The sequence below is a fragment of the Apostichopus japonicus genome, chromosome 6, assembly GCF_037975245.1.
Source record: "Apostichopus japonicus isolate 1M-3 chromosome 6, ASM3797524v1, whole genome shotgun sequence".
Lineage (NCBI taxonomy): Eukaryota > Metazoa > Echinodermata > Holothuroidea > Aspidochirotida > Stichopodidae > Apostichopus > Apostichopus japonicus.
The window spans coordinates 2,815,604-2,841,241 of record NC_092566.1 but is presented as its reverse complement, the minus strand read 5'-3'; the positions used below and the strand labels follow the sequence as shown (position 1 = coordinate 2,841,241).

General features: G+C 37.0%; 1 protein-coding gene across 6 annotated transcripts in view; it reads left to right on the top strand.

Annotated features, from left to right (window-relative positions):
- The window catches only part of LOC139968664 (rho GTPase-activating protein 24-like), a 54,234-nt gene that overhangs the window by 2,890 nt on the left and 25,706 nt on the right, over positions 1-25,638 (top strand). The window contains exon 2 of one of the 6 annotated variants that reach the window (XM_071972929.1): positions 2,786-3,141. Coding sequence is in view for 4 of the 6 variants with exons in the window: in XM_071972924.1 (XP_071829025.1) it covers positions 12,547-12,852 (306 nt within the window). In the remaining 2 variants the exon portion in view is untranslated. Of the gene's footprint in view, positions 1-2,785; positions 3,142-3,232; positions 3,345-10,977; positions 12,853-17,030; positions 17,689-24,791; positions 25,209-25,638 lie in introns of those variants that run through there. The other 5 variants (XM_071972927.1, XM_071972924.1, XM_071972926.1 and 2 more) reach the window with 5 other exon arrangements.

Genomic DNA, 25,638 nt, shown 5'->3' with positions numbered 1-25,638 from the left:
AAATTTTCAAACTTTTAACTTTTACTTGATTGCTTGGCATCATACTCAAATGGGATTTTGTATCAAATAAAATATAAAAAAACTACCCAGTATAATGTTGATTATTTATCAAAACCATGCTACCCGCAAAAACTCTTTAACACTTTCCGAATCCTACTACTAACAGTGTAGTTACACTGTCCAATGTAAAATGGCAATGTTAAATGGAAGATGAGACTAAGTGTTTGTACTGCACAGATAACTCGGTTGTCCCACTGAAGGTAAATACTGTATGTAGTTTGGTCGTCTGAAATGGTCTCACAATGTTGCACTGTACCAAAAGCAATAAAAATTAACTTTGCATGGCATGACACGAAGGTCACTCAATTGAAGTGCTGTAGGTAAACTAAGTACATTGTATCCTTTCTTTATTTCTTTTCTGGAAGGCACCAAAAGGCCTTTGGAAGACATCAATGGTTTCACTGTGGTTCTGACCCCAGAAAAAGCCATAATTGTTACCCACTGTTGCATGCTTGAAAAAGTTTGATTGAACTTTGAAATATAAATACATACATGTGTGTATCTACTAGATAGAATAAGTTTCTTCATATTTAAAGGATTACAAAGAGAATAGACAAAATTTGCTGGCTCAGGAATTGGGAATTGGTGGTACTTCCGGCCTTCACTTCCTGTTCTGGCTGTTTCCACGGCAATATTTTTTTTTATCAAATTGTTCAATGGTACCTGTGCTACTGTATATTGGTGAAATGCACATTGTATTAGGCCTGAAATTAAATTACTTGTGTAATATTGTGCAGGTTATTACCCTTGATTGTTGTAACAGTGTGGTTGTATGTCAACTTAGTTTACAATGTATCATGGGACCATATAATGGTTGTAGTTTCACTTAACAAAGTTTGTGTGTACATCTTTTCTGTTACAAATGTCATGTGAAAGCAAAGTATATACTAGCAAATTTTGTAAAGTCTTGGCTGATATGGACAGTACGATTTAGCATTTCATATACTAACACATGTATAGGCCTACATTTGCAAAAAAATAACAAAATAAATAAATAAAAGGGAGAGAACCATGATATTAATGAATAGGAAGCAAATTTCAAAGATCTAGTGTATACAGTTATTTATTATTTAAATTCTTTGAATCTTTTTTTGTGCAGATTATCTTTGTTAAATTTGCTGAAATCATAAAATTTACATTTTTATTTCATAATCTATAGGTTTATCCAATCTGTATGTAAGTCTGCAATTAAGAAACTGCTTCTGGTTTTACACTGTATTGTATAGTATCTAGTATATAATATAGTAATTAGTAATGTATCTAGTATAGTATTATCTAGTATAGTATAGTATCTAGTATAGTATTTAGTATAGTATCAAGTAAAGTATCTAGTATAATATAGTATAATGTATAGTATAGTATCATGTATAGTATCAAGTATAGTATCTAGTATAGTATAGTATCTAGTATAGTATAATATCTTGTATCTGTAGTGTCTAGTATAGTATCTAGTATAGTATTATGTATAGTACAGTATCAAGTATAGTATCTAGTATAGTATAGTATAGTATATAGTATCTAGTATAGTATCTAGAGAGTCAATAATATAGTATCTAGATAGTCAATAGTATAGTAATTACTGTAGTAAGGTCTATCTAGTTTAGTATTATCTAGTGTAGTATTGTATCTAGTATAGTATCTAGTATAGTTTAATATCTAGTATAGTGTCTAGTATAGTATTTAGTATACTATGGTATCTAGGATAGTATCTAGGATAGTGTCTAGTATAGTATAGTATCTAGGATAGTATAGTCTAGTATATTATCTAGTATAGTATCTTGTATATTATCTAGTATAGTATCTAAGGTAGTATCATGATAATATCAAGTATAGTATCTAGGATTGTATGTAGTATAGTATCTAGTATAGTATAGTATAGTATAGTATCTAGTATAGTATCTAGGATATATATTATCTAGTATAGTATAGTGTCCAATATAGTATAGTATCTAGTATACAATATCTAGTATAGTACAGTATCTAGTATAGTACAGTATCTAATATAGTATCTAGTATAGTTAAGTACAGTACTTTACAGTACTGTCAATATGACCCTTTGCAAAATTCCTACTACAAGTTTGATATTTCTAGCATATTCTGCTCTATTATGACTCACTTAGATAAAGCCTACATAAAGTTATGATACTTGTTATTTGGACATTTAACAGACCTACTACTGTACATGAGTGGGGTAATTTGAATACTAATCCGGTGAATTCAACAATGTTCAAAAGTTCTTGTAATCATGTCTGCAGTGTTATATTAAATTACTCTCATATGAAATTTGGCTAGGAATCATTCAGCCACTTGGCCGGCTGATTTCACCTCCGGAGTAGAATTAAATTCCACAAGCTCATCATCTGATACAGTACTTCCCTCATATATTTTGTTTCAAGTACTAAATTGGTTAAAAATGCTGGGTGAAATCAACCTCTAACTTCAAATCATTCCTTTTTTATGCTGTATACAGATACTCATGATAGTTTCAGTTGATACTAATACATTATAGAAAGAAGGAAATGGTGTGCAGTATACAGCAAGACTATAAAACAAAATTGAAAATAACAGAACTTGTGACATTTTTGTTGCTGCTTTCTTAGTGCATTGTATCGTTTCTTTGACCTGACTGCTGAACTGTGAGGTGGGTAAACCATAAACCATCACTTACTACTTGTATTTATTTTGTCAAAAAATCAAAATATGTTCTCTTTGGTCTCTTCCATAGGATAGAACTCCAGCTACTACTACTACTACCGCCCTTGTCATCAATCTCTGATAGCTGCCATCTCAGGAGTCCGTCTGCTCGTTATTCAGCCAACAACCCATCTGATTTTTCTTCCATTCTTTGCGTACAGGATATAGTCATATATACTCTGCATTGATGGTATAGTGAAATACAGTGCCAGCACCTGAGACTACTCCCGGTATCAATTCTTATTTCCTCTCCCCAGCTGAGCAAATAACTTTTTTTTGCAGAGCCCAGATAGTTGGATGATCAATATGGCCTAGCTGGAGTACAGACAAACACTTTTCTCTCACACTCCTATATACTGCAGTCTATGCAGATATCAACTCAAGTGGGTAAGTTTTTCACGCTGATACATATATTTGTCCCGAACGTTTATCATCTAAAATTGCAAACGTTTTTAATACTTTATTTCGCTTCTGGTGTAAGCTATGAATGCATCTGTGTATCAACTATGAGTCGCGTTGTATGTGTGGGAGGGAGTAGATTCAAACTTTGCAACACCATGAGCAGACCACGTAGTCGAAAGAAAAGGAAGGTAAATCGATTATTTTAACAGATTTACTTTAGTTTTGTCAGTTACCTGTCTCCTCACCACTATTGCACTCTACCATCTCTCGAGCATTTTGATAATTGTTGAGCCTGTTCCTTCTACTGTATCTGCCTGGGCTCAAGCATAAGATTTCCTCATCTTGAGCCAAAAATACTTTCAAGAACCTGACAATTTGGGCATATCTGGAGCAACTTCAAACTGGTCTAGAGTTACTATTTTAATATTTGCCATACTTTCAGTTTAATTGTGGGAAAGCTCATGGGATAGGTAATGGAATGGTATAGCCCTTTTGAGTACAAGATTGAACCTAATTGTGGCTTTTCTGGGAGCTGCTTGGGTCTCTCTCTAGCTATATCAGCACTGGATTATTTTCAAGGCCTGGTATCTGCGAGTTTACGTTCTCTCGGTCTTCTCAGTTTACCACAACAAATTTGTCAGGTTCAATCCTACCTTGGGATGTTTTAGATTTCTAATATAAAATAACCATTTTTTAGTTTTTTTAGGAGTTGATAAATTTTTTCCTGTATAGCAATAGCATTTATCAACATAGTATAATTTACACTCACCTATTTTTATTCTTGGTTCTGTTTTTTGTTTTAATTGCTTTTCTTTATTATTCCCATTTCTTTACCTTTCCAAAGAGTTGCGATGCTAGCTTCCTTCCTTCCTTCTTCACGAGTTCATCAGTTTCATTTCCCTGTGTACATAGCTATCTTAAAAGCTTTCCCTACAGACCTAGAGCTTAAAAGTCTAACGTTGTACGTATAATTTTCCAGTTTTATCCCTTACTATAAATATGGCCATGTTATTGTTGTCAAGCACTAGGCAAAAAAGATGAAACAAAAAACCAACTGAAGTAAAGTTGTGTCAGATTTTTCTGCTGTTGCTGAAATGATAGAAACCACTTGATCGCAGCTGGATGCAATTGTTGTAAAAGTTTATCGTAGAGACTCTGTCAAACAAAGCTTATTTCTTCTTTTTCTTCTGTTAAATATTGTCTGTGTTTTCTTTCAAGCAAAGAGAAAGTACAACTTTTGTACTTTAGTAAATTACTCACATTTCATAACTGTGTAGAATGGCTCGTAGAGTGTTGGCACGCTCTCAGTACGTCAATAGTGTCCATGGTTGCAAGTAAAACGTGCTCCTTGTAATTCTGTAACTTTAGGCCTACTTCTCATGGTACTTTAATATTGTTTATAAAAACAGCATGGGTCCATTCAGTGGGGCCTTAAATGCCACACAAGTTAATGGGTGTCCAAAACCAAAAAATTAGAGGGCTGCAGTAGCGATATGAAATACGCTTGGATCATGAGGGGGCGTTGTGGTCAAGTGGTTAAGGCAGTGGACTTGTGATCTAAGGATTACAGGTTCGAGCCCTGGCCAGATCACTGCGTTGTGTCCTTGGGCAAGGCACTTTATCTCCATTGCCTCTCTTCACCCAGGTGTATAAATGGGGACTTGCGAGGTGACTTGTAAATATAGTTGCGTGCGCCGGTTTGTGGCTGCACCCTATGGGAAGTCCCCCAGGGGACACGTGGCTGTGGTGCACTGTGGTGCCCCAGGAGAGATTGTTTGAATTGTGCACATTTGGTGTGTAGGCGTGACAAGTTACCTGGCAATGACCAGGGTTAAGTTACACATCCGGGACAGCAAGTTTGCTTATGAGGATGTTCATTAATCAAGAATCAAGAATGGGAACAGCATATATGGTTGCCTTATGTCACCAGTGCCTTTGCTTGTCTGCTGTTTAATATTTTTTCTTTGTTATTGCAATTTCTTGATACATTGGAAGGAATCTGTGCAATTTCTCAATTCCATCTCAAATCCCTCACTATCCATCCCCCCCCCATCCTTCTCCCACTCACAATTGTGGGAATTTAAGTCATGAAGATATTACTAAATGTCTTGTTGAACCTCAAATAGTCTACACGCTTCAGTATTTTTAAGTTGTCCCATAGGCATCCACTTCAACAAGTTTGTAAAACCGGTTGAAACGTTTCTGTTTGTGAACTTTTGATAAAGGCTACCGTTCTAAGGAGAGTTGCCATCACATCACTCACAGACAACATTAACTACAAGAAAGTGTTTTGAAGAAAGTGTGAGTTTGTTCCTTCAAGAAGGTTGAGAACTTTCATGAATTCAGACAAGAAAGTTCTTAAAAGAGTTAAGTTTATGATTATTATGATTTTTTTTTAAATTTTAGTATTTCTCTTAAGGTCTCCCAAGCAGATCTGGCTGGATATTATTAATACTAGTTGCAAAATGTGTCACTTGAATCTCACTGTTTTTCACTCAGAAATGGCCAGTAAGAGGAAGAAGGAAGCGTTTTATTTTGAAAAAGTGAAGTGAAAGATAATTACTGTTGAGAGTTTCTTAGGAATCTCCAGCAGAGGGTCAGCCCATTGCAACAGGGCTAATTCTGTTGGGACATGTTGTGAAGCGATAACTGGGTGTAGACAATTTTAGTCTGCGTCAGTTATGTACATACTGTAAACTTGTCATGAGATCAGTTGATAGTTTCAGCCATTTTGCTTGTTCTAGAGCATTTTTTCTTCTCTAATAAAATTGGTGGAGGTCAAAGGTCATTTGTGGTCAACAGTTACGTGAAAGTCTGAAAATCTTGTAGAACACAACAACACAAGGACATCTTTTTTTTAACTTCATACTTAGTACGTAGATCATCCAGCTCGGTGAGTGCAATAATCCGTTTGAAATTGGTATAGGTCAAAGGTCACAAAATTAAAGCTACAATTAATCTGTGAATTCTCCAATGCTATGATTTTCCTTTGGTGAACATAGTTTGGTCAAATTCAGTTTAGTTTGTGAAGGGGCTCTATAGGTCTTCACAGAAACATACTTGGCAACCAGGTAATGAAATCTGCTTCAGAGTTCATACTCTTGCTTTTAACGTGCTCTTAAACCTCCTATCAGTTGTAGCCCTCTGAGCTTCAAGGGGTGAACAGGTCAAGAGGTCAACAGGTTTTCTCAAATGGTGGAAACTTAGGCCATTTTCTCAAAAATATTTCACATTTTATAAACAATGTCATGTCAGGCTCAACAACTATTAAAGGGATTTGCTAGCTCAAAGTTGGTACAATTTGTATAAATATATTCCACATAAGAAAACTTCTTTCTGGATATTGAAGATTTTGGTTTAAAATTCCATACTGTACAATCCTTATGAGTGAATGACATGGTTGATGCCCGCAAGGGATATCTAGACATTTTTTCTGCTTCTCACATAATTCTGGGACAGATTTAACTCACATGCTCTACATAAGTCAGATAGTTATTAAGAATTTTGAGCAAATTGTGTGGTAAGGAATTACCAAGCTAACTGGCTCTCTGCTTTCATTTTCTAGCAGATTGCTGGTAGTTACTGATGACCTTTGGCCTATTCCAACAAAAGAAAAGTAGCTTTTGTTCATTTGATAGCCTTTCTAATGTTTCAAAAGTAATAACCATTCATCTTAGCATCTACGTGTTTCCTTAACAAATTTGTGATTTAGTACTCGCATTGCCTTGGCATTGTTAGTTCCGTCAAGTATAGTAGTCCCAGTGCTCGGGTCTAATTGACTTGTGTGTAAAAATATGAAGTACAGTAATTAGTTACCATCATACAATGTTGCCACCATATACTTTCATGCTAAGGTTACATTGTTGTCAAGGAAGCTTGATTATCAATGTTCAACATAAATATCAAGTTTCTCAAATTACGGTGACATTTGGATTCATCATGCTAACCTAACAAAGTTGACTGTTTACATACAGGCACAGTACAACACTGTAATAAGAAGAGTGTTTGCTTCCAAGATGTGTGTGAATGAAATATCACACAGAATAAGCACCACGCATAATGTTGTATGGAAACGAACAACATTTAAGATCATTTCAGCGTATTTGTTTTATAGGACCTATTGTGGAAATCATGAAATGTGTGAGACTTTGTTCCTTTTGGTAAATTTTGCACTTAACTTTCATCAGGCATTCCCCTCCTTCCCGCACACGCAAACACCAGATATGCTAGAAAGCAGGATGTCTTTAATTAAGGGGCCCAAAACTTTTGAAGGGGGGAGGCAGGCTGAACCCATTTTCTTTAAAAGAAAGCCATTTTCTGGCCATACTTTGGGCCAGAAAAATATTAAGGGTGGGGGGGGGAGGGGGCAGAGGAAGAAGGAACCTAGGTTCCTTCCCACTCCCATGGCTCCTGCAACTGATCACAGGGTTTTTAGTTAATTTGGACTGCGGAACCCTAAAATATTGTAGCAGTGTTCTCAGTCAACTATAAATCAAATTGAAACAATGAATTCACTGATTGACCACAAAAGAAAACATGAACTGGAAGTGTTTTGTTTAAAGGGTCTAGGTTGACTTGCGATTGGCTATATCAACAGAACCGATAGAGACGTATGCATGCAGAACATTTGTCTTCTCACAAGTGTAACATTCCTGTTATCGTCATGGATACAAATATTTCACAGTGGCCTGCATTGCCCTGCAAGATCAATTTCAGGCACACCTCTGATTTAAGACCATCAGGACCTATGCAATGTAGCTCTATATGTATATATCTCTACAGTATATGGTGGGCAAAGGGCACAAAACTAAATCTTGTTCGTTCTATTTTATATCACAATAATCACCTGTTATAATTTACTTAAGTTGTGCTTGTGACGTGCGTATTAGAATGTGTGAAGTGTTATCCTGTGTATTAATCCACACAACACAAATCTCCTTTCTAAAGATATGAACTATTTTTTGTATCTCAAAATATGCAAACCAAGCTTATTTCAACTATTCAGATCTGGTCAACTGTTCCATGTGGTAAGCCCATTCTGCTGCTGGCAATGATGACGAGATATTTCCTGTAATATGTCATCATGTCTGAGATTTGATTTTACCTGGCATACTTGTTTGATATATTTTGATAATTGGGTCATAATTACTTGTGAATTGCATTAGATTAAAATCAGCACAGATTATCAAAGAATTATTCAAATCAAATCTTGTCATTCTTCAGTCAGTCCTTGATGACTCCCATAGTTTCCCGTGCCCCCTCCCTTCCCCTCCCCCACCCACCCACCCTACCCTTCTCCAACACACAAGAAAGAAATAATGAAATGAAAAAAAAGTTGAACTGTGGTAGAAAACAGAGAGAAAAAGCAGAGCACAGAGAACAAGGATTCAAAAGAGATCTTAAAAAAGATATGAAAATTGCAAAGAATTGCAAAGAAGTGAAATTCATTCTTTTTCCCTATTTTTTTAAGAAAAGTTTGTTCAAACTTCTGTGTGTCTTAATGCATATTTATTGTTAACTTTAGTTTAGCATGCCTAAATTAGTAAGTGAATCAAGACCCTTATGTTAATATCTCCCAAACATCCAACATTATCAAAGACCATGGTTTTCATTTTCTAATACTCCCCTCTGCCACCCCCCTGCCCCAAATCCCCAATCATTGATGACAATCAAAACTCAGTTTAATTTGTAGTGGGGTGAAAAGAATTTAAGCATCACTATCTTTGTAAGGAACAAATATTGTAACAAAAGAGGACATTTTCCAAAATGGAAAGGAGAACTTCCCCTTCCCACCCCTTCCTCTTCCTACTCTCCTACCCACATGTACCTTCCACAAGCTGGACCCCATCCCCTACCTCAGACCCTGCTCCCTTATCTTGTTTCGTGTGGACAGACTGCAGAATGAAAATGAGTGGTGTTGTCGTACCCCCCCACCCCCCCCACCCCCAGTTGTGGTAGATGAGGTTAGGATTTGGATCATTCAGTTTGACCTCCTAGCTGTTACAGTGCAAAGCATGAATTTGTTACATTGTATACCAAGTGAGAGTAATGTCAATGTTGTGTGACAGTGTATTTATAGCATGTAGCAAGTTAACATGTACATTACTGAGGCTGTGAGGTACATTAAAACATTATAATGTACATAAACAACTTGATTCAATCTTCTTCTTTTCTCTTTCAATTTTTTTCAATTTTTTTATAAATAAAAAATGATACAATCTATAGTAACACATCAAACTTAAAGTTATGCTGTATTGGCCCCAAATATGCTACATATATTCAAATATGGTCACTGTGGTCAAAATTCTTAAAAACTGATTTTATTACAACCTTGAGGAAATTTTCCTCAGTGGGACATTCAGTTATCTTGAATGTTCCTTGAAAATGTCAGAGAATAATTTGGAGAGTAAAGACCTGCAGTAAAGTACTTTTCGAAAACTTCTAGCAAATATAGCAAGCTATGTTTGGGCCAATACTGACTACCTATAATCCCTAGTTTTGTTTATGTGAGGTCGAATTACAATGTGGGTGGGGGGTGGGGGGGTGGGGGATGTTAGGGGGAGCATCAGTTTTGTATTGCATTATTGTCAGCTGCAGATCAAGCCTTATTTTAACTTTTAGTTTTTAACTATGATTTAGATTGTTCTAGGACTTGGTTGCATACTACTTTTATGATGTATGTATAGTCATATGATTTATACACAAGGATACATATGGAATGTCACCGCACAGTTTTTGTCAAATCGCATGCATGCGCGTAGTTTTATATCAACCGTGAACCTATGAATAGCTTTAGAAATGATTGCCATACTTCAGCTTCTCTTTGAAAATTTTGAAATATTCATTTTCATCTGGCACAGAAAGCAAAAGTAGTGTAGTACAAAGATCTCTTTTGAAGTACAGATGGGTTCATGACCAACCAGAGTTATAGACATTCAGACACCCACCGGCCTTTCTGTTTTTGTCATTACCCTGGGAAACAGTACCATAAACTTGAGTTTTAGGGAAACCGGCACACAGATGTGCAGTGAGATATAACGGTGGTATTTAAATCTTCAATCGTTTGGTTCATATTTGGAAGAGTTGGTATCAGAGTTGAATCACAGCTGGCTAACTGGCCTTAAGGTTTTTTTCAGGACTGTGGTCCAACTACTTGACTGTCTTTCCTTTCTTGCTATGTTCTATTCATGAGATCTTGACATTTTATTTTGACAAGGAAGTTGAAGCTCTGGATGGATTTAAGGAGATCGCAGGTCTCTGTTAAGTCTACCTTCTGAATTGTAATTCCTTAAATGGAACAATAGGAAACAGACTTCTGGAAGTGGATTACTGTGTAAAGGTGTGCTTTGGCAATTGGTATTAGAGACTGAGGTGGAGTACATTACATTACACTGAAATAGGTTTTCTTCATACTTTTGGGTAGTTGTCCTTGCTACTGTGCATTGTTAGGACTGGCCCTTATTCAGTAGCAGCACAAGAGGGTGCATGCTGCTGTTATTATATATGTGCTTCATGGACTAGTTACCTTATAGCTCCTATACAACGGCTATAAGTTTATCTAATCATTTCATCATCGGAAACTGACTGAGGGAAGCCAAGTTTGATCCTTCTTGAGCCTTCTCCCCTCCCCCCACCCCTCCCCCTCTCTTGGATTTGTACTCGCACTCGGGAACATGTTGGAAATCTAGTAGTGGAGTTATTAGTGTGAGATTAAAGCACCGTTACTCATGTTTTGAGCCTTGTACTCATACCTAGCGAAATTCTACTCGTACTCGTGCTGTTGTACTCGCACTAAAATATCTACTCTGTCGTTCAATGTTTAACATCATGAATAAACAACTGTTTATGACCTGTGATATTTTTTTAAGTGCTCATTGAAGCCTTCACAATGGCTGGCCGAAGAAAAGAGGATTTCTGATAATCAATGCTGATCCTGTTTCCTGATAATCTGATTTCTGAAAGTCGATGTTGATCTGTGCTAGTTTCTAGTTTCCATGAGTAGTCAGCACGTTGATACCAAGCTGCAAGGAGATAACATTTTCATTCGTTATGTGACAGGGGACACGAAACATACATGTATGTGGTATAACAGTGTAATAAGTACACTACAGTACCTGTCATTTCATTGGAGAGTTTCCAACATACATACATCATATTTTAGTTTTTGATTAAGCAATTTATCAATTAGCACTTTGTTAGTAGAACACCAAAGAAACGATATGATAGTGTATGACTTTATCGCTAACTGTATTCTTCATAACAACTGTTTACATTTTCTGGCGTGACTATAGATAATTAATTATTCCAAATGTGTGTATTAGATTGATCAATGTCCACAACAAGCTAGGGGGGAAAATGACAACGTACTAATAGTTGCATCTTTTGTTTGCGAATATCATTCAATACTTGAAAATTCCTATAGAAACTTTTCATTTTGAAATTGCTCCAGCAATGTGTATAGTTGGAACTTTGATTCAGTAGATGAAGTTCTCAAGTTGCACTGTAGTAAAATTTGCTACATGTTTTTTTCTCAATTTTGGGAGGATTTTATTTTCCCCACTCACAGGAAGATGTTAACGTCATTAAAGCATTCATAGAGCATCACTAGATTTTTTTCCGTCTGCAGACAAATAAACAAATCTGTTTTTTGTTACATGACCTCAGAGCGAATCACTAACAGTTAAACTGGGAATTAATGACGTAAAATTATTGAGAACAGCTCTGATTTACTTCCTGTGTATAAATATGTCTTTGCAATTTGACTAAACTGAAGGTATAAATTTTGTGAAAGGACTGAAAGTATTGAGCTGTATAATGAGTTGGCAAAACATTTACAGTATCATGAAGCAGCAGAGTTAGCCAGCCTATAGATAGATTGAAAGTAATAAAGTTTGAAATTTGTGGTGTTATTGCCTGTGAAAGCCAAAAGTAAAAGTACACATTAAGTGTTGTTTATTAAGTAACTACAGCAGAACGTACAACTTGGACATACAGCTGTGGTACAAGTAGTAGTAGTTAAAATCTCAAATAGTTTTTGGCTGGCTGGCAGCAAGCTTGTTTTTTTTTTTTACGGTCTTCGTCGTTAACACATCTCAGTGGAATATTTCTGGCACACCACTAATGGACCGCAGGGAATCCGTCAACAGAGTTAATTTATCATCCGGATCCATGGAACGGAGAAGTTTGATGGCAGGAAGCCTGAAAAGTAGACGTAATTTCCTCCCCTGCTTCCCATGCAGTCATTTCAGGCATCCATGTTAGTTTGTACTGTAGTTTGGGAATGAGGCAACGTGGTGGTCTGTATGTTAATACTTGAAAGAGATGCTAGGGAACGGAGGACGACGGAGTGTATAATTTCTGTTTGTGTGGATTACCTGGATATATTTAAGTATGTCACGAAGAGGATACCCGCGTAAGGGGGACACTACTCCACCCCTGGAGACTAATTCTCTTCCCCGGTCCATGTATATGCGTTCAAACACTTACAGCGCTTACAGCAGTACCGAGAAAAAGGAACCCAAAAGCAGCCCAGGGGGGAAGTTTTCCCACCGTAGACAGTATAGCGATGAATCCTTGTGGATACCTTCACGGTTGTGGAATATGTGGCCGCATTCCTCATTGCAGAGAAAGTCCAGCCTGTCAGCCAAATCGCTTCCACATATAGCATCAAGACAGAAGAGAGCTGGCAAGAAAAAGGTTGGTACACGAAAAAGGATTTGATCATGGCCTGCAACTTCATTTTAAACTCGTAATCAGACTGGGCTAGATTATCCCCTAAAGAGGATAATCTCCGTTTAATTCTCCCTCTTGCACATTTGCATGCAATGCTGATTTGATTTCTAGGCCAGACGGCCCACAGAGTTTAATCAGATGATCTTGTCAAATTACGAATAAAATTGAAAAGGGGCAAAGAAATTGTTTGGCTGGAACGTTCTAGTCCAAAGGTCTGCAATCCTGTCAAGTTTGTTGATAAGCCTTGATTAATTTTTCCGTTGTTAATTAACAAGTTACAGAAAGTAAGACACTTAAAAATGAGGGTCATACAACCTTCATTGCAACCAATGATGGTGTTGTATTTGTTCGAGACACGTGCTTGCTGGTTCGATATTATTCCACCTGGCAATGACTGCACTACTCTATGTAGCCATAAGATCTCAAGTCATTTTTTCATCATCCGAATCAAGCCCATTGATCTCCTTAAAATTGTGCAGCTTTGTGTGTATAGAATCAATGAGACTAAGTGAAAGGAGTGTGATGTCACCACATTTGCATATATGGTGTGCAATGATATGCATTAGTAATGGTAAAATTAGAAATTACATGACAATGAGCCAATTAGGAATATTTAGTGGAAATTATGCAACCTTTTATGACCCTCTCTCCACCTCTCTCTCTCTCTGTCTGGAGTTATAGTATTATTAGAATGTGCATTTTATTTTACAGTGCATTTTAATATATCAGCTTGTGCAAGCAGCTTTTTATGTTGACTTTGGTTAATTTGATTCGATAGTTGGTATTTAGTGGTCAAGATCATAGTAAAATGTTCAGTGTTAAGTGAAAGAGTGAAAGCCTTGTATAAGATACTTTGATGCAAATGGTACTTGAGATGAAATGCTTGTTATGTAGTACGCGTGGTGGCCAATTGGCTAAGGCGTCGGACTTGTGATCCAAGGATTGCTGGTTCGATTCCTACCTAGTTCATTACGTTGTGTCCTTGGGCAAGATGCTTTATCTCACTTGCCTCTCTCCACCCAGGGGTTAGATGGGTACCTGTGAGGTAACTTGTCATTGGGCGCAGTATATAACTGCTGCCGACTGGAGGGATTATCTCTGGGACAGGTTATCATTGACCAGGGGTAATGTAACGTCTGTAAAGCGCTTTGAGATCTATCGCTGGTATAAAGCGCTATATAAAATGCAAACATTATTATTATTACTTGATATTTAGTACTTGATATGTAAGTCCATATTAAAATAAAAACAAAACTGAAAGCAAACTGCTCATCCACTAAAAGAGCCTCTGAAGAAGATCCTACTAGGATTGAAATGTCAGGCCCTCTTACCATAAGTCCAAATTAGTGTAAGAAACTTGGCATCACTTGAAGTTCACACTGGTCAACACTTTTGTAGGCCTGTGTATATGCAATGGAGCTAAATGTCCTGGGAATGGTCTTTCAAGCTGAGAGATAACACTAGCACTAGCATCATTGAATGTAACAAAAAAACAACTTGATATGGTTCCAAAATACACATAGCACCATTTTGCTTCTTGGTATCCTTAATAATATAAATTGACTCCCTCGGGGCAGACAAATTCAAAATTTAGACATATTCAAATATTATAACTATATTTTGGCATCCAGAGTGTATTGTATTGCTTAATCTTTGGGTCCTTCAAATTGTTATATTTAGAAAAAAGAAAAAAAAATTCTGTGCTTGTTCTAGTATTAAATCAAATAGCATTTTTTATGATAGATTGAACAAAATTGGTATAAGGAAATGAATTAAATTTCAGTATGAGCAAATGGACATTGCTCATACTCAAATTTATGGTTTTAGTACGAGCTGTACTGTGTTAACCAGCACAACAAACTATCTTTGTTGCACTTGCATTTAAGAACATAATAATAATAATAATAATCAGCATTTATTTTTATTTTTACGACGCTTAATTAGCAACCACATATGTGGGAGAAACCCATAAGGGTTTATGGATTACAACTTACATGTCGGGTGGCTTCCAATTCAACATTTTAACTCAAATTTGGAATCTTTTCAATTTTAGAAAGTCATTTCAGATGTGAAAACTGTAGATTGCTCTTGGATGAAAAACCCACCTTACTATGACCCGGCGGGATGCTGGAGTCATTGCTGAAACATAAAAGTTTAGTAGTACCTCTAGGCTAGGTTTAAATTGAACATGTGTTGGCAGTGTTGACCAGTGAAGGGCTGTGCTCCACCACTCCCCCAATCCTCCCCCCCCCCCTCTGAAAGAATATCATTTCATATTGGTTACTTTACAATCGCACCAGATTGTATTTAAGCATCAGTCGGTACTCTAATGCAACATCAACTGTAGATTAGTACCTCGTTGTTTGGTTCTACAATCTCTCTACCTGAGTAAGTCATGTCCGTTACAATAATCTCTAATACTACATGTACTACCTCAGAGTACCTCACCAGATGAATTTGAAACCTCTTCCAATGTATAGTAACTGACTTGGGTCTAGCTGTTGTATGCTTCTATGTAAAGCCATGTAGTAGTACTACAAACTATGCACGGGCCATATTCCACTGCCCTCATACCATGCATCATGGACTTTCCATGGATATAAGCACATGTACTACCTCAGAGTACCTCAATGAATGTTTTGGCAGCCTCCTGTATAGTGCAGGAGCTGATCATGGACTTTCCATGGATATAAGCACATGTACTACCTCAGAGTACCTCAATGGATGTATTGGCAGCCTCCTGTAAAGTGTAGGAGCTGATTATGGACTTTCCATGGATATAAGTACATGCACTACCTCGGAGTACCTCAATGAATGTTTTGGCAGCCTCCTGTAAAGTGTAGGAGCTGATCATGGACTTTCCATGGATATAAACTTGATGTACTACCTCGGAGTACCTCAATGAATGTTTTGGCAGCCTCCTGTAAAGTGTAGGAGCTGATCATGGACTTTCCATGGATATAAACTTGATGTACTACCTCGGAGTACCTCAATGAATGTTTTGGCAGCCTCCTGTAAAGTGTAGGAGCTGATCATGGACTTTCCATGGATATAAGCAATGTCGTACCTCAGAGTACCTCAACGTATGTTTTGGCAGCCTCCTGTAAAGTGTAGGAGCTGATCATGGACTTTCCATGGGTATTAACTTGATGTACTACCTCGGAGTACCTCAATGAATGTTGTGGCAGCCTCCTGTAAAGTGCAAGAGCTGATCATGGACTTTTCATGCATGTAAGCACATTTAGTACCTCAAAGCACATGTAGCACCTCAGAATACCTCTTTGTATTCCACTAAGACATTATCTGCACAGGAAGGAGGTGGCCATGCACTGTTGCCCCTTGTATCTTTTACATTCTGTGTATTGCATCAAATGACATGATCTTGGAATCTCTAATTAATACCTAGCGATACAACCTTACTTTTGGTTAAAAAAAAAAGAAGAGTCTCTGATCATACATATATGAAGGAATTCAGAACAATCTTTTGACTGTTAAATTAACTGTTAATTAACAGCTTTCAGTACTATATTCTCATTGCGAGTCGAACAGCAGCTAAACAAATGTGCTTCTAGAGGTCATAGTGCTTCAGCTAGTATTAAAATCTTCACTACAAAAAAAATAAATAAGAAAGTTAAACCAACATTCAGTAACAAAATTATCTAACTGCAGATTCAAGTCCTATGACTAACCTCCATTAAGGTTGTAAACTTGTTTTTCCAATTTGTGGCTTTGAAAGAGTGAAAGTGTTCTGGGTATAAACTCTGCGCTGTACTCAATCGTTGCGTTTTTAAAGGCCATATGTATAGCCCATAATTATGCTAGAATGCCAATTAAAGGTCACTCTGGTTCAAACTAAAACAAGCCTTTTATAGCTGCCTTCTGAAATATAAATTACCATTTTAACTCTAGAGAACAATATAATTCCCTACTTTAGCAATGCTCATCGTTTGGGTATAATTTGAAAGCATAATAAGAGCAATTATTAAAGTACTTTTGACCTTTATGTTTTTAACCTTCTAAACTTTAGGGGCAATACATAAGTCTTTGTAATAGCAGGAAAGTCCATGAGGTACTAGCACTTTTGTCATTTTACAATATTAATAGATAGAAATAGATAGAGAAAGCATTTAACCAAAGAAGGGAATGAAAATGTGAAAAAAACTCTTTACTTTCTCTGTTGAACATTTATTCTTCTCGGAATTATCTGTATCAATGATGTCTTCTGTATGATACTTCCTGCTGCATTCAGTTCTTTTCATAGATTTGAAAGTAAAAACACTCACCTGGGGGAGAGAGGATATTGAAGCAAAATTTGAAAAATGAAAGTATGTAGTGCTAGAAAAACCTTGAACCCTTTGCTGCCGTGTAGAGCTATAAACTCACTTTCAACACTTCTGTGACACAGTTAGATCGCTGAACTCGTCTGTGTTATGTACTTTACCGAGGAGGATAAGCTATTAAACAGCAACACTTGCAAACAGTCCAAACAAAATCTCCATCTGCTGCCAATAACTATACATCTAGCTCGTTCAAAGCGGCCATGGGTCTGTGATTGGGAGGTTTCACTTAGACAGTTGCCACAGACGTTCCTAAGTGTATCCACGACAACGATGGTGTTTTAAACTCTGTTATCTCACTTTAAGAGAGACACCGTCTGCATTGTTTCCTTGGATCGGTTACGCATTGTTGCTACAGAAATGTCGAGCTCGCAGCAGGAAAGAAAGTTAGACATTTGGGATGAGTGGTTGGGACTTAGGTTCTTGGATCTGGATGGATTTGACTTGGATCTGGTAAGAAAAGGTTAGAAAGTAAATCACCTTTGGGGTGGGGAAAGGGGGGGTTAGGGGATTTTTTTTAATTCTACAATACATGTTCATTTTGTTTGATTCTAGGCCACTTGTTTTACTCTGGTAATCCACATTTTTATGTGTTCATGTTTACTAGTAACGTTTTACTAATATTTTGAACGTCCACCCCCATAGTTATTAAGATCAACCAGGCTCAAAACCGATTAGGAGTCGGTTTTAATCTGTACAGTAATTGAGTCTTCCATGGATTTGATTATTTAAAATCCTGTGAATTTGGACTTAAAGGCAAATGTTGAAGACTCGCCGCACACCGCGTGCCGCGCACTGAAAAATTTAACTTTTGGTTGCTTGCAAGTGAAGTTTTTCTCTTGTCGCTACAAAATGCAGACAGTAATGAAACGTGATACCTTGTTATTTTTAGCTGGACCTGATATGTCCATCGCTGTATCGTTAGTACACTCTGCTGTGGGTATTGACCGCAGCTGTTTGTACTGAGGTACACTAATTACCGACGACGAGCTACTAACTTTTTAAATTTTTTTGGTATTCTCCACAAAGTATTTTACTACTCATATTGATAAATCAATCTGGTTTTGTCAAATTTTTTTCATACCCCAATTGTGGAAATTGTTACGATTAATTTATCCAGAGAACTGTACTTATTATAGAAATTTGGAGATAAGTGGAAGGGTAGAATTTCAGGTAGATTTAGAATATGTTTCACGAAGGACGAAACATTGAAATAATAAAAATGATCATTTGCTGGTGGAATATGTTGGGATATTCTCATTTATATGTCAGTGCTCAACTTGCACAAAGATTTTTGTAGTCAAATAGAGTAAAGACCAAGTGCTAAACATGTGTATAAAGCAGCTAGCTGACTGATCATTGAGAACATAAGGTAAAGTCATTATGGATGATTAATGTAAATGCAACATGTTAATGTACTCTGATAGAACCACTATAACAGGAAGCAGTCATGTGAACATGATTATGATTTGTTCCTCCCTCCCTCCACCCCTCCCCCCCCCCAAGCTCAACAGGAGTTTGGTTTGTGATATTGTATTGAGCATGAAACAGTTTGTATACACAAGGACTGTAAATGTGAATGGACTTGAAACTTCCTTGTTGTTGTTCTGTTAGCTATATAACAATATTATGTTTTATTGAATAATGCCAATAGCAGCCAGTGGAACACTATATCTTACACTTGTATCGTTGCATGCATGTGCTACAATGCAGTCTATATGATACATGCAATGTACCTGTGTTAAAATTTAAAAGTAGCTGTAACACAATATATGTGTACATTTTTAATGCTTGTGAAAACTCCTGAGTACATTATGTGGGTAAATATCTATGAGACAAGCCTTGAGATATATCCTAGTTTCAATTTATTTATTGATATTTTGAAAGCATATTTAGTTAGCAAATAGTCTTATTTGTTTTGTACAGTGGGTGTTATGGAATCTTGGTATGAGACCCAGCTGTACAGTATTTTGATCATTAATATTATAGGCTACAATAGGCCTAGTACTGACATGAGGGGCGAAAATTGCTTGTTTTCTGTTCTGCTACTGTACCTTGTTGCATGAAGCCTATAACATGCAGCATGAAGCCTATACTGCAGCTAGGCAGCATGTACACTATAGCATGCAGTTATAGCATGCAGTCTCTATCATGCAGAGCTGTACGTAGCATGTACATTGTATCATGCCATTGTAGCATGCAGCTGTACATAACATGCAGTCTCTAGCATGCAGTCTCTAGCATGTAGACTGTATTATGTACATTGTAGCATGCAACTATAGCATGCTGCTCTAGCATGTGTACTGTGGCATGTACATTGTAGCATGTTACTGTAGCATGCAGTCTCTAGCTTGTAGACTGTAGCATGTACATTGTAGCATGCCATTGTAGCATGCAGCTGTAGCATGCCACTGTAGCATGCAGCTGTAGCATGCAGCTGTAGCATGTACATTGTAGCATGCCATTGTAGCATGCAGCTGTAGCATGCCACTGTAGCATGCAGCTGTAGCATGCAGCTGTAGCATGTACATTGTAGCATGCCATTGTAGCATGCAGCTGTACATAACATGCAGTCTCTAGCATGCAGTCTCTAGCATGTAGACTGTATTATGTACATTGTAGCATGCAACTATAGCATGCTGCTCTAGCATGTGTACTGTGGCATGTACACTGTAGCATGTACCTGTAGCATGCAGTCTCTAGCTTGTAGACTGTAACATGTACACTGTAGCATGTACATTGTAGCATGCCACTATAGCATGTAGCGTGTAGCATGCAGTCTCTAGCATGCAGCTGTAGCATGCAGCTGTAGCATGCAGCTGTAGCATGCAGCTGTAGCATGCAGCTGTAGCATGCAGCTGTAGCATGCAGCTGTAGCATGCAGTCTCTAGCATGTAGCGTGTAGCATGCAGCTGTAGCATGCAGCTGTAGCATGCAGTCTCTAGCATGTAGACTGTAACATGCCACTATAGCATGCAGCTGTAGCATGCAGCTCCTAGCATGTAGCATGTAGCATGTAGCCTACAGCATACCGTACCTTCAAAACAAGTAAGAAATCTTCCTTCTTAGTCGGTTCTTGCAGGAGAATTATAATCAATGTCTGTGTTGATTATTCATGTATATATCATAATCAGAAAGTGTGCTTATTTATAGGCACCAGGAAATCCATATAAACTAAAATTCACACTCTAATTACTTAATATTAAAAAGCCAATCTAATTAATGTTTTATGTTATGGGAACTTTCAGTTTTCATACCCTGGTTATGCAAATCTGTTATTATCTAGGAGATGGGTTTGTATAATTTGCATCACAAACAGTACAAGTCATGTGGCGAACCAATTAAAATATATCCAGTTTAATAGAATGATAAAAAGCTATCATACTGATGATGTATAGATAGATTATGCACTCAAAACAAAGCAATTTGTAATCAAGTGCAAATTTACAAATTTATGCATGTCATATATGATACATTCTGGCTTAATATGCTGATTAGCACATGTATGTAAAACAGCAGACTGTGTCTTTAATGTGTAATTAGAATCAACTGCTATCAACATCTGGCCACATGTGGCAATTTACCCAGAAGGGAAAGGGTACATAGACCACCTTGTACTGTATTATTGTGTTTCAGTTTTCACTGACAATATTAACCAAGAAAAATGGGTAAGCCATAACATATATTAAAGGGTGTGAAGACTAGCGCAAAAAAGAAACGTCTAATGCCGGTAATCTGACCTAGTTTCGAATGAGGTGTAACAGATGTGTTATACACCACCATCGATCCCAGAAAATACACACACACAGCTTGCTACCATCGGTCATTAGACACTAGTGTACAGTCAGTACATACAGCTGCGGTCAATACCCACAGCACAGTGTATAAACGATACAGCGATGGACATCTCAGGTCCAGCTAAAGATAACAAGGTATCACGTTTCATTACTGTACTGTCTGCATTTTTTAGCGACACGAACAAAACGTCACTTGCAAGCAATGAAAAGTTAACTTTTTCAGATGGTCGCATGCGGTTTGGGGCAAGTCTTCAATGCCTTTAAGAAATTTAAGAGACACTTGAGATTCGGTACTCACCTGCTGCTGCTCCCTGGCAAATTTTCTCAATATTCCTTTCTGATCCACAGGTCCAAACTGACATGTACTGTATAGGTAGACACTGTCCTCATAAACTGCATAATAACTTTTTCATTCACCACTGTCAGGTGTGGTACATTTTGAAGTGTTACCTATTCTATCCCCGCCTGCCCCTCCCTTCCTCTTCCCCTCCCTTTCCCATCTCCCACTAAAGTGAGTTTTGGAGTATGATTCTGTTTGGTAAGAAACAGAACTGAGTTCATGGCATTCAGAATTTATTGCTGTATAAACTTTCTGTCCTGACCACTGTTAGTATTAACTATTCTTCCAATGGCCAGTGCAAATTAGTCCCTAAAGACTTCCATTAAATATCTTTTTCTTCCCTCTAGATATGTCAGATGACATTCAGGACTAATAGATTTCTTTGAAAACATAGGAATTATTTTTCATACTGCACATGGTTAGTTTGGATGACCCATGTTTTCTTCCTTTCACACATAGTGTTGGTATCCAAACTCCATAAGCTAGGACAGTCTTTGCTGGGTTTTTTTTGGGGGGGGGGGGGGTTGGGGGGTATTTGTCCCTTGGACAACCAGGTCTTGTCTGAAAGGTCTAAAAAATTGTGATTGCTTGGGATTTTATGCCAGTTTGAACAAACAGTCAGCTGAAGGGTAACAAATTTTTAATATAACACAGAGGTATTAATTAATAATTTTCACTCATTAATTTTCACTCATTAACTTAATATTTGATTTGGTGAATAATTTAGTCACTGTCCCTCATAGTTTAATCAATGGGAAATTTGATTTATTTTTATTTTAGTTCTTAATCATACTTTATACTTTCATCAGTCAAAACAAAATTTATCTCTGGACAATTCTTTCTTTAATTTCAAAGAATGCCATATCATGTCACTTGATCAGTTTTGCTAGTTACATAAACAATTGCTTACTGTACCTGTTCCCTCACAACCTTAGCACTATTTCTTTGCTTAGTGTGAATTATTTGGTAGTGGATTTTTCTCCTGATTCCTTCTTGTTTTGTTGGCCTTACAAAATAAGTCACAATAAGCAAACAAATAGTTCTAAGGTTGTGAGGAGACAGGTAAGCTTGTCACTCATAAATATCCAAACCTGGTAAGTTTCGGAACCTACATTCTTAATGGAAATGGGTAAAAAAGGATAAAACTTGCGCTCTCATTGGGATGTAGGATATTCTCTTTATTATCATAAACATTCCATCAACTATGCAGATTATTTCATTTAAATGATTTTGGTAATTCCAATTTTCAATCCTAATATTCTTCCTTTTTTTTCTTTTTTCTTTTTTTTTGCTTTTCTTTGATATTTCTTTATATTTTTTTCTTCCAATTTTCAAATTGCCCTCAGAATTATGCCATCATCTCTTTCCATGAATTAACATTCCCTGGCGAGAATTTTTCAATGATCCATTTTTTGTACATCATCACATCACACTGGTGAATGCCTCTGTTATTTTCATCAACACACCCTGTCCCTCCCGACCACTCAAGGGCAGGTCTGCTCTTTACAGACTTTGCATTAATATGCTGCATTCTATCTCCACAAAACCATATCACTTCTAATATTGACATTTTCAGTAGACTGGTAAATTATGAAACTTAAAGGGAAACTGTCACTTTCAACAGATGAAACATGGTCTTACATTGGCACTCAAGAGCAGCTATGTGGTTTTGAAATCGTATAACCTTGGTTTACATTATCAGTGAAAGTGAGTACAGGGAAATGATAGGGGGAAAAAATGGTATTATTTCACATCCATGTTTATTTTAATATAAAAATAAAATAAAACTGTTAGCAAACTGCTTATCCACTAGAGAGCCTGTGTAGGAGAATGTGTAAAAGTAAGTTGGCCTGACGTTTCAATCCTAGCAGGATCTTCTTCAAAGGCTAAATGACAAGTAACAGTAACAGAAGGGACAAAAACATGCACAGAATACAGACAGGTTAATGAGTATGGTGAACACAAAGAGATAGATGTAATATATAAATATATATATAAATAGATATTTATTTATATATCTAATATATAAACAGATATTTATTTTAATATAGCGACTTGTATGGATACCAATCTGTACTCTGGGCTTGTACTCAGATCGAATTGTGCAGAGGGAAATTATACCCATACTAATTGTACTCGTGGTGATGCACAGCTGACATTGATTGAACAAATGATTGTTATTAAAAAATTTAACTTAACTTCTCTTGAAGGTAATATTACCAGCAAAATTTTATAACTTTTCTGGAGATTACAACAGCATTGACCATCTCTCATTACATGTCAGTTTTGATCCGATGTGTCTGTCATGGCTAAGTGGTCAGCTGTCCAGATGCTAAACCGCAAGTCGTGACCCCCATTTTCCATGAGTTTGAAAAAGTTTATCTCAATTGCCACTTCACACTATAACAAAGATGACAACATGTCAACCAATATGGTAATGTGTTACTCATCAGGCGCATAGCGAGGAATTTGCCAAGGGAGGGGCGAAACTGTAGATTCGGCATTGCAAACTATCTAAGCGTAGTGCCACCATGGTTGGCATGAAGCGTACAAGAAAATTTTGGCTGAAAATGCCTCCCAGATCGCTGGAAATGGCACTTCCCAGGCCTTGTAAGTTGCATCTTAGCATTTTCTCTTCTGAAAATACTAGCGATATCATAAAAACATTTAAAAAAAAATGAAAAAATATGCTCAAGGGGGGGCATCTGCCCCCTTCGCCCCCCCCTTGGCTACGCGCCTGTTACTCATCCTCTCCAGGACTCTTTAGCAAACAAAAGCAAGAAAATTAACAAATTTCTTCCTGTGTTTGTTATATTTTTTGAAGTAACGTCAGCACTCTCATAACGATGACATGTCATACTTCTTTCATATAAAAATTTCTGTAATGTTAGACAGTTTATCTTTTCGAGAGGGGCTCTCAAAGCCTTTAATTATTCCCGCGAATGGGGAAAACCGTCCCCTAGGATTGTTTCCTCCCTTCTAGGATTCGTCTTACGATTTCAGAGCTTGTATTAAGTCGATCAGTTTAACGTCATCTCTTTAAAGTGGAATCTCCCTGGCAATAACTCATTCTCTGGCAGGGAAACCTCCAAAATGTGAGCTAAGAATGAGTCATCTCTCTCATGGAGAGAACGTGTACAGAGAAACAGGAGTTTCATTGGCTTATCAGATGATTAAATAATGACATGGTTGATCTGTTCTCTTCACCCCTCCCTCTCTCTCTCCACCTCTCGCTCTCTGTCTCTGGAGGAACTGAAATATATGGCAGAGAATCGGGATAATAGATGAATCTCATTAGCTCAACTTTAATCATATTTGCTGAGGTTTTGAACAACATCATTGATGTAGCCGCTCACTAGCTCGCTCTCTCTGTCTCTCTAATCAAGAAAAACAGGATTTATAGTAAAATATTCTCCATGGTAGTGATCACAAATTCTAGTCACTTGTGAAGGAGGTGTGAATGAAAGGGAAGAGGCGTCCAAGTCTACTCGAGGCACAGAAATTATTTACAAAGAGATCAGATCACAGGAATATATGTACACTGTTCATATCAAAGCTAGCAAAATGGATAACATTAATTGAAAGTGTAGAGTCCAGTGAAAAGGACCCTTGAGATATATATATGCTTTTATTGGCTAAACTTATGCTGAAATACCAGAATTTACAGGAAAGGAATACCGAACCACTCTGTAGGGGAATCAGTATCAAATGGATTACAACTGCTGGTCTATTAATAGAAACATTGTCAGGGTGTCTCAATCTTGTTGCTGTTCCATTTATGATTCCATGATATCAAACATTCCAAAAATTGGAAAGGGGATGAAGGCATTTTCTGTGTCATTGAAGGTGAGTTGATTTATCAGAATTGTTGTCATAATAAACTTGGAATTTAGCATAATTCTACCAGATTGTTTTATACAAAAGAAGAAGTCAGTTATATGATAGAAATTAGGATTGAACATAATTCCGCGGACCTTTTTATGCCAGTGAAGAAGTCAGTTATGTATGCTTTGAGATAAAGGTTAATTTGAATTTGAATTTATTGTCCACAATCGGAAATTCGGATTACACAGGTCGTAAACAAAAAAAGAAAAGAAGAAAAAGAATCGCAATAGTATAAGTATCAATAGACTGCGATACACATAGAGTAATACAAACATATATGTAGCAAGTCCTACAAATAAGAAACTTATCTTCTCACTTGTGAATTAAATATATGAATAGAGTTAGGCACAAATGAGTATCTGTAGCGGCCCCTAAGTGTACGTGGTGGGCA